General features: G+C 46.5%; 1 protein-coding gene across 1 annotated transcript; it reads left to right on the top strand.

The window, feature by feature from the left end:
- The first annotated feature begins 4123 nt into the window (after positions 1-4123).
- On the top strand, positions 4124-5174 carry LOC141980517 (olfactory receptor 51G2-like). The gene has a single exon (XM_074941808.1). It carries the CDS (start codon positions 4124-4126, stop codon positions 5060-5062), a length of 939 nt encoding a protein of 312 aa, XP_074797909.1. The 3' UTR covers positions 5063-5174.
- The last annotated feature ends 5160 nt before the right edge of the window (positions 5175-10334 follow it).

Below are 10334 nucleotides of genomic sequence, written 5' to 3'. Positions count from 1 at the left end.
AAGGCAGGAATTCAGAGCTGCGTTGCTCTGTGGTAAGAGGTATGATAGGGAATATTACTGTTTCCTGACTGGCTGAGTGGTTCAACATTTCTGCCCTGTAGATACCCCTCAGAGTTACAGGACTACCTGGATATCTGCCCCTCTCTGGTCTCCAAGTGCCACATGTCGGACCTCGTATCCTTCCCTCTCATGGGGTGGAATCCTGCGATCTGCACATCCTCAGACTGGGCCGTGGGCCACAACACACTGTGGGGGGACTGGGCTTGCACAGTAGCTCCGATTGGGTTCGGCACCTGTGGTTTTTCCCTCTGGGAGGTTGTGACCAGTGCTGAGACGAGTGACCAGCCAGCCTTCTTGAAGCAAAACACTGTGTAATCTGAAAGGTAGGAATAAAGCTTAACATGGGAGAATAAGAGGGATTTACAAGAACAGTCTGTACACCTCTCTGACGCCAAGTCCTCCCACTCTGATTCAGATACAGGTGAGCCCAGGGCCTTCAGGTTTCCCCAGCAATGTCTGTCTTTGCAGTCTGAAGAGCTTCTCAGGAAAGCTGCCCCATCTCTGGACAGGCTCCCAGCACTGGAAAACAAGCTTTGTGACATGGCTGGAGCCCAGAAACAGGCACTTCCCAACCCGTAGCTCCAGTGTTGTCGCTCAACCTCCCTGAAGTTCTGACTGAGTGATAACTTTTCTTGATCTGTGCCTTCCCATGCTGTTTGTTTTCCAGCAGCCTGCTGTTAAATTGAGAAGAGCCATACTGGTTTCACCCAATATGGATGTAACATAAAAATCCCAAAAGTTAACTTAATATAGCTCTAGAGAAAACTGGGTTTAACACACACATTCATTATGGAAGCACAGCTCCTTGTCTGTCCCAGTGCCGTTCTTGGGTGCTACGGATCTTATGAACACTGGCCAGAGACAGTTAGAGAGTGAGAGAGCAATAGACTACTTTCCTGTGGGAAACAAAGTTCCATTTCCATGAATTTGACTTTCAAATCTGCTTCCTGCAAACCCTCATCCTGGCTGAATAACATCTGATGGGGACACTATGTACTAGAGAGTTCTATCCTGATCCCTATGCCTGTTACCACTCTGGATACAGGCTACAGTCTGACAGAACAGAGTCTGAGGAGAACCAGTCAGCGATTAACCCAGGGACAGAGGAGCCACTAGACTTCTGTTTGCTGAGAAGTGACTGAATGAGGGCTAAGGAGTAATTGTGGCACCTTAGAGACCAATCTTTTCAGCTTGTGATGACATCCAGAAAACAGACACTACATTTTAAGTCCCATTCTAACCTAACCTCTTTCCTAATATCCAACCTAGGTCTCCCACACTGCAACTTGAAACCATTGCTCTTTCCTCTGTCATCTATCACCACTGACAACAGCCAAGCTCCATCCTGTTTGGAACCCCCCTTCAGATAGCTGTTGATGGCTGCTATCAAATCCCCCCTCATCTTCTCTTCTGCAGACTAAACAAGCCCAGTTCCCTCAGCCTCACCTCATAAGTCATGTGCCCCAGCCCCTTGATCATTTCCGTTGCCCTCCACTGGATTCTGTCCAAATTGTCCACATCCTTTCTGTAGTGGTGGGCCCAAAACTGGGCACAATACTCCAGATGTCGCCTCACCAGTGCCGAACAGAGGGGAATAATCATTTTCCTCAATCTGCTGGCAATGCTCCTTCAAATGCAGCCCAATATGCAATTAGCCTCCTTGTCATAAATATAAAGGGAAGGGTAAACCCCTTTAAAATCCCTCCTGGCCAGAGGAAAAATCCTCTCACCTGTAAAGGGTTAAGAAGCTAAAGGTAACCTTGCTGGCACCTGACCAAAATGACCAAAGAGGAGACAAGATACTTTCAAAAGCTGGGAGGAGGGAGAGAAACAAAGGGTCTGTGTCTGTCTGTATGTTGCTTTTGCCGGGGACAGAACAGGAATGGAGTCTTAGAACTTTTAGTAAGTAATCTAGCTAGGTATGTGTTAGATTATGATTTCTTTAAATGGCTGAGAAAAGAGCTGTGCTGAATAGAATGACTATTCCTGTCTGTGTACCTTTTTTGTAACTTAAGGTTTTGCCTAGAGGGATTCTCTGTGTTTTGAATCTAATTACCCTTTAAGGTATCTACCATCCTGATTTTACAGAGGTGATTCCTTTACTTCTCTTAAAAGTCTTCTTGTAAGAAAACTGAATGCTTTTTCATTGTTCTAAGATCCAAGGGTTTGGGTCTGTGGTCACCTGTGCAAATTGGTGAGGATTTTTACCAAACCTTCCCCAGGAAGTGGGGTGCAAGTTTTGGGAGGATTTGGGGGGGGAAGACGTGTCCAAACTACATTTCCCAGTAAACCCAGATAAAGTTTGGTGGTGGCAGTGGAAATCCAAGGGCAAAATTAATTTGTACCTTGGGGAAGTTTTAACCTAAGTTGGTAAAAGTAAGCTTAGGAGGTTTTCATGCAGGTCCCCACATCTGTATCCTAGAGTTCAGAGTGGGGAAGGAACCTTGACATTGGTAACAAGGGCACACTGCTGACTCATATCCAGCTTCTCATCCACTGCAATCCCCAGGTCCTTCTCTGCAGAACTACTGCTTGGCCAGTCTGTCCCCAGCCTGTAGCATTGCATGGGATTCTTCCATTGTAAGTGCAGGATTCTACACTTGTCCTTGTTGAACCTCATCAGATTTCTTTTGGCCCAATCCTCCAATTTGTCAAGGTCACTCTGGAACCTATCGATACCCTCCAGTGTACCTACCTCTACCCCCAGCTTAGTGTCATCTGTGAACTTGCTGAGGGTGCAATCCATCCCATTATCCATATCATTAATAAAGATGTTGAATAGTTGTATGATACTATCTCCTGGTAAAGAACAAGAAGCTGTTTCTAATCAGGGTCATGAACACAATACCTCTGCAATACCTGTGCAAGACTTTCCAAAAAGTCCTGAGTAAAAGACCGCTGGTCTGTGTTTCAGGAAAGAGCGGAGCAGAGGTGCAAAAAAGGGGAGTGTAATAGGGATTGTATGTAATTTTCACCATTAGCTGTTACATGAGCATGGCTGAAGTAACTTGCACACTGAAGAGGATTAGGTTTGCACTATTCACACATTTGTGACGCCAACCCCTTCCAAGCCCAGATAAAGTAACTCTCCTTGTCAGCTTGTATTTTTGCAGATGGCTGCAGACACTTTCACTGGGAGAGAGAACAGTTCCTGTGAGGATGAAGAGAAACCTGTAGGATGATCAAAATTTCTGTGTTTAGTCAATATTGGCTGGGCAAAGTACTTCAGCTTCTCCTGGAGGGATTCTTGGGGGTCAGAGTGTATCACCAGGAGCATTTGTTTAGGGAAAATGAATAGAGCCTGGTTCTTATCAAATTGACACATGTAAATCTGGAGTGACTCAGCTGAAGTCAAAGTTAGTAAATTCATAACATGGCCCAGGGAATTTATCCCGTGTGCTGAAAAGAGGCAATGGCATAATTTGGACTTTCAGGAGTAGAGAAAATAATTATAAATAAATAAATAAATTGTCCTTTATACAATGGGCCACACCCAGAATAATAGGGCCAGAAAGGGTGTCTGTGGGAAGGTCACAATTGTAAAACCACATAGTACTCAGGTAGGCTGCAGAAATCCCAGACACAAGCTATCAATGGGGCTAAGAACCTAGCAGGATTCAGAGGGACTGGATGTTTATATGGGTAACCAGAAAATCAAATTACACAAGTGAGGACTGTTTTAAAACTCTTGGAATGGCTCTAAACCTTCCTGATTTACAGCACAAAATATCTCTAACTAGTGGGTGTCAGGGGGAAACATTGGGAGCAGGTTTTCTTATAGCTGCCCATTGCAGAACTCTTTCCACCTTCCTCTGAAGCATGTGGAACTGGCCAGTGCATACTGGGCTAGATGGACTACAGGTATCATCCAGTCCACAAATGTCTATCTTGGTATCGGTCGTGTAAATCCTAGACTTTGTTTTTGCTGATTTTTCTTTAGCTCCCGGGAGTCTCTAGAATTGTACAGAGAGTGGAAAGATGTCTTGTTAAATATCAACTAGTCTCCTGTTCTTTTTCTTTCAGGAAGGAAAGTTCAAAACAAATTGGATCTTCACAGTACATAATGTCAGCTGTCAATGACACCAAATTCAAATCTTCAGTGTTCCTTCTCACTGGGATACCTGGGCAGGAAGATGTCCAAAATCTCTGGATCTCTCTCCCCTTCTGCTTAATGTATGTTATTTCAATATTAGGAAATTCAGTCATTCTGTTCATGATAAAAACAGATCCAAGCCTCCATGAGCCCATGTACATTTTCCTTTCCATGCTGGGCTTCACAGACCTTGGTTTATCGATAGCCACCATACCGACAATTCTGGGCACATTCTTGTTTAACTCTAGGGAGATCAGCTTCGATGCCTGTTTTTCCCAGTTGTTCTTTATCCAGTCACTTCAATGCATTGAATCCTCTGTGCTTTTGTTGATGGCCTTTGACCGCTTCATCGCAATCAGTAACCCACTGAGATATGCCTCCATCTTAACCTTGGCGAGAATAGCCAAGATGGGACTGGTGTGTGTTTTAAGAGGGGTGGCCGTGATACTCCCACTCCCCCTTCTCCTGAAGAGGTTTCAATACTGTCGAGCCAATGTCCTCTCCCATGCCTACTGTCTGCACATGGAGGTCATGACAATGGCATGTGCGGACATCACAATCAACAACATCTATGGCCTGATTATTACGGTCCTAACAGTGGGGTTGGACTCATTGCTCATCTTCCTCTCTTATGTGATGATCATCAAAACAGTGCTGAGCATCACGTCCCACAAGGAGTTCCTCAGGGCCCTGAACACCTGCATCTCCCACCTCTGTGCTGTCCTGCTCTTCTACATGCCAGAGTTCAGCCTCACTTTGATACACAGATTCGGGAAGGGCTCTTCTCCCTTGCTTCAGATTGTCCTGGGCTATGTCTACCTGATGGTTCCTCCACTGATTAACCCAATCGTGTACAGCGTGAAAAGCAAACACCTTCGTTTAAGGATAATCAGGGTGTTCGTGAAGTGAAGGGTCAGTTTATCATCCGGTCCCAATACTTGTAGCAAAGGAAACAAGAAACACAGGACACAGCCACTGTTCCCTCTAAGCTGTGCGCGTGTATGTGCACACACATATCCTAAACCCCTAGCACACAGCGAAACACCGAACACACAAAAATTTGCACAGAAGCACAAAAATTTCCACAGAATAAATTTTTGCCACACACGGCCTGTCAAAAATTAGAGGGAACATTGGACATGGCAACTTATTCCATCCTGGAAGCTTATATCTGTGATTACATGAGCTACTTATATCGACTCTGTAAAGAGACATGCAGATGGGGACTGTCATAAATATAAAGGGAAGGGTAAACACCTTGAAAATCCCTCCTGGCCAGAGGAAAAGCCCTTTCACCTGTAAAGGGTTAAGAAGCTAGGATAACCTCGCTGGCACCTGACCAAAATGACCAATGAGCAGACAAGATACTTTCAGAAGCTGGGGGGAAGGAGAAACAAAGACTTTCTCTCTTTCTGTGTGATGCTTTTGCTGGGGACAGAAAGGAATGGAGTCTTAGAACTTAGTAATTAATCTAGCTAGATATGTGTTAGATTATGATTTCTTTAAATGGCTGAGAAAATAAGGTGTTCTGAAAGGAATGGATATTCCTGTCTTTGTGTCTTTTTGTAACTGAAGGTTTTGCCTCGAGGGATTCTCTATGTTTTGAATCTAATCACCCTGTAAGGTATTTACCATCCTGATTTTACAGAGGAGATTCTTTTAACTTCTATTAAAATTCTTCTTTTCAGAAACTGAATGCTTTTTCATTGTTCTTAAGATCCAAGGGTTTGGGTCTGTGCTCACCTATGCAAATTGGTGAGGATTTTTACCAAACCTTTCCCAGGAAGGGGGGTGCAAGGTTTTGGTGAGGATTTTGGGGTGGGGGAAGACGTTTCCAAACAACTCTTTCCCAATAATAAACCCAGTTAGATGTTTGGTGGTGGCAGCGAAAGTCCAAGGGCAAAAGGAAAAATAGTTTGTACCTTAGAGAAGTTTTAACCTAAGCTGGTAAAAGTAAGCTTAGGAGGTTTTCATGCAGGTCCCCACACCTGTACCCTAGAGTTCAGAGTGGGGAAGGAACCGTAACAGGGAGTAAGGCCTTAAGCAATGGTATAGGGGTTGTTTGCACTAACTGTTGAGGGAGGACAGGGCACTGGGGGAAGGAGACCAAGGAAGGCAGCAGCATTTACAAAGTGACTGTGTTCATGGAGAGCCAGGGGATTGGTAGGATATTGGCTCATAAAGAGCCAGAAGAGTGGCTGCTCCAACCTCAGAATTCCTGACAATACTCTCAATAAAGACAAGGGATTTGGATTTTGTTTCCCATTACACCTGGCCTCTTACTGTCCCATCTCTGGTTAAACATCCTTAGGCCATGAAAAAAGCTGCAGGGCTGTTTTGTGGTCACAGTCTTGGCCCTTCCTGAGTGCTCTGGCTGCTGTGTGATCCAGGAGGGCTGCACCAGCTGTGGATGGGGCTATTGAAGGGGCACAGACACCCAACCTTCCCCCATGCCCTCAGCCAGGTGCTTGTGACTGAGTCATACCAGAGACATCATAATGCAGGAACTGCAAAAGAAGCCATTCAACCAGCCCCCGCTTTCATCACCACCATTGGCGGCTCTGCACACTGGACACCTGCTGAGCCCACTCCACACGGAAACAGAGCAGAGCTGGCTGTGTGAGTGAGAGTCTGACACACAGGAGTCCTGGCAAGAGACTCAGGCTCATATTCCCTTCCCCTCCATTTCTGATGCCCCAGCAATGCAAAGTGGTAGACCAGAGTCACAACTATCTCCTGTCCCAGTCCAGCCCATTGAGTGTCGGGTGAGCACCTTCTCAAAAGGAAAAAGCAAGACACATGCAAGAGCCCTGCCCCCTCCATGGCCTCACCCCTGGCCCTCTTCTTCCCCCTGAAGTCCCACCTCCTGCTCCTTCTGTCCAACATATCTTAGAATCATAGAATATCAGGGTTGGAAGGGACCTCAGGAGGTCACCTAGTCCAACCCCCTGCTCAAAGCAGGACCAATCCCCAGTTTTTGCCCCCGATCCCTAAATGGCCCCCTCAAGGATTGAACTCACAAGCCTGGGTTTAGCAGGCCAATGCTCAAACCACTGAGCTATCCCTCCTCCCATAATCAGAGGTATAAGGGTCCAGGATGGAATACGTTTCCGTCTCCAATGTTCCCTCTAATTTTTTTGAGCAGCAGGTCAAGAAGAGCCCTGCCCCTAGTTGGTTCCTCCAGCACTTGCACCAGGAAATTGTCCCCTACACTTTCGAAAAACTTCCTGGATTGTCTGTGCACAGCTGTATTGCCCTCCCAGCAGACATCAGGGTGATTGAAGTCTCCCATGAGAACTAGGGCCTGCAATCTAGTAACTTCCGTTAGTTGCCAGAAGAAAGCCTTGTCAACCTCATCGCCCTGGTCCGGTCGTCTCTAGCAGACTAACACCACGACATAACCCTTGTTGCTCACACTTCTAAACTTAATCCAGAGACTCTCAGGTTTTTCTGCAGTTTCATACTTGAGCTATGAGCAGTCATACTGCTCCGTTACATACAATGCAACTCCCCCACCTTTTCTGCCCTGCCTGTCCTTCCTGAACAGCTTATATCCATCCATGACAGTACTCCAGTCCTGTGAGTTATCCCACCAAGTCTGTGTTATTCCAATCACATCATAATTCCTTGACTGTGCCAGGACTTCCAGTTCTCCCTGCTTGTTTCCCAGGCTTCTTGCATTTGTATATAGGCACTTGAGATAACTCGCTGATCATCCCTCTTTCTCATGTGCTCCTGCTCGTGCTTCCTCCCAGTATCTCACTTCCCCACTTACCTCAGGGCTTTTGTCTCCTTCCCCCGGTGAACCTAGTTTAAAGCCTTCCTCACTAGGTTAGCCAGTCTGCTTGCGAAGATGCTCTTCCCTCTCTTCGTTAGGTGGAGCCCGTCTCTGCCTAGCACCTTCTTCGAACACCATCTTCTTCGAACACCATCCCATGGTCAAAGAATCCAAAGCCTTCTCTCTGACACCACCTGCATAGCCATTCATTGACTTCCACGATTCAACGATCTCTACCCAGGCCTTTTCCTTCCACAGGGAGGATGGACGAGAAGACCACTTGCACCTGACACTCCTTTATCCTTCTTCCCAGAGCCACGTAGTCTGCAGTGATCCGCTCAAGGTCATTCTTGGCAGTATCATTGGTGTCCACGTGGAGAAGCAGGAAGGGGTAGCAATCTGTCACATCGTGAATCCTAGCTCCTGGCAAGCAGCAGACTTCTCGGTTCTCCCGGTTGGGGCGGCAGATAGATGACTCTCCTCCCCCTGAGGAGAGAGTCCCCGACCACCACCACCCACCTCCTTCTCTTGGGAGCGGTGTTCGTGGAACCCCCAACCCTAGGACAGTACATCTCATGCCTTCTAATTGGCGGAGTCTCCTTCTGTTCCCTTCCCTCAGATGTATCATCTAGTCCACTCTCTGCATTAGTACCTGTGGAGAAAACATGAAAATGGTTACTTACGTGTATCTGCGTTGCTGGTACATGGACGCTCCCCTTTCTTCTTCTGGAGGTGACATGCTGCCAAATTTCTTCACCGTCCTCCTGTCCCTGCAGTGCAGCCTGCTCTGAATCTTCAGAACGTTGTGTCCGTAGAAGCATATCCTGCCGTCTGTCCAGGAAATCTTCAGTTTCTCTTATGCAACGCAGGATCGATACCTGTTGCTCCAGACCTTGAACCTTCTCTTCCAATATGGAGATCAGCTTGCACTTTGTACAGACAAAGTCGCTTCTATCCTCTGGAAGAAAGACAAACATGGCACATCCAGTGCAAGTCACAACAGCTGAACACTCCCCATCCATATTACCTCCTTCTCCGAGCTTCCTCAGGAGTTGTAGTAACTACTCAGAGAAGCTGGCAAGATGTAAGCCTCAGTGGGCTCTCCCCAGGTGAACTCCCAGGAAAACTCCCTCTCTTAGTCTCTCTGCTGTTCGCTGCTCAGCTGGTTCTCAGCTGACTGTTTTTTTATAACAGTCAGGCCCACTCAAGGCTCACCTGAAACAAAGCACTCCCAATTCACACTTTTCAAACAAACTACCAATCAAGCACACGGTCAAACTGTCAAACTGTCCCCACAACAGACCCTCAGATACTCACCAACACAGCCTGCTTAATGAAGCCCTTAGCATACCTCCTCTCAGGCAACAGAGGGCTGAGAAGAACAGACAAAAAGAAAAGAAGCTGTCTATAAAATTGGTAACCACCTCTGTCTTTGCCAAGTAGGAACTGTGTGAGGCTAGCACAGGGCCTGTTTGTGTATGTTTGTGAAAAAGAGACTCATTAAGGGGAATGTATAGCTCTAACTCTATAGCTCTTAATGTCTAACGTGGGAGTTATGTGCTTATACATAACCCTTTGTCTCTTGTATAATTCCTTCTCAATAAACTGCTGTGCATTGAAAATAATTATTGTGGACCTTTTTCACCGGTATGACAGTAATCTGCTTCTCCGGGAGCCAGTAAAGATCCATTTCAGGGGTAGTAGCACCCCCTGTTGTCAGCATGGGGTATCCAGGACTCTCCACAATGATGATTCTCTGGGTATCTCTAAACCTCTGACTTTTCGAAGCTGGAAGCAGATGACAATCTTTTGGATTGGGCCAAAAGAAATCTGATGAGGTTCAACAAGGGCAAGTGCAGAGTCCTGCACTTAGGACGGAAGAATCCAATGCACCACTACAGACTAGGGACCGAATGGCTCGGCGGCAGTTCTGCAGAAAAGGACCTAGGGGTTACAGTGGACGAGAAGCTGGATATGAGTCAACAGTGTGCCCTTGTTGCCAAGAAGGCCAATGGCATTTTGGGATGTATAAGTAGGGGCATTGCCAGCAGATCGAGGGACATGATCGTTCCCCTCTATTCGACACTGGTGAGGCCTCATCTGGAGTACTGTGTCCAGTTTTGGGCCCCACACTACAAGAAGGATGTGGAAAAAATGGAGAGAGTCCAGCGGAGGGCAACAAAAATGATTAGGGGACTGGAACACATGAGTTATGAGGAGAGGCTGAGGGAACTGGGGATGTTTAGTCTACGGAAGAGAAGAATGAGGGGAGATTTGATAGCTGCTTTCAACTACCTGAAAGGGGGTTCCAAAGAGGCTGGATCGAGACTGTTCTTAGTAGTAGCAGATGACAGAACAAGGAGTAATGGTCTCAAGTTGTAGTGGGGGAGATTTAGGTTGGAT

This window comes from Natator depressus, chromosome 1 (assembly GCF_965152275.1).
Source record: "Natator depressus isolate rNatDep1 chromosome 1, rNatDep2.hap1, whole genome shotgun sequence".
Taxonomy (NCBI): Eukaryota; Metazoa; Chordata; order Testudines; family Cheloniidae; genus Natator; species Natator depressus.
This window is presented reverse-complemented; position numbering and strand designations above follow the sequence as displayed.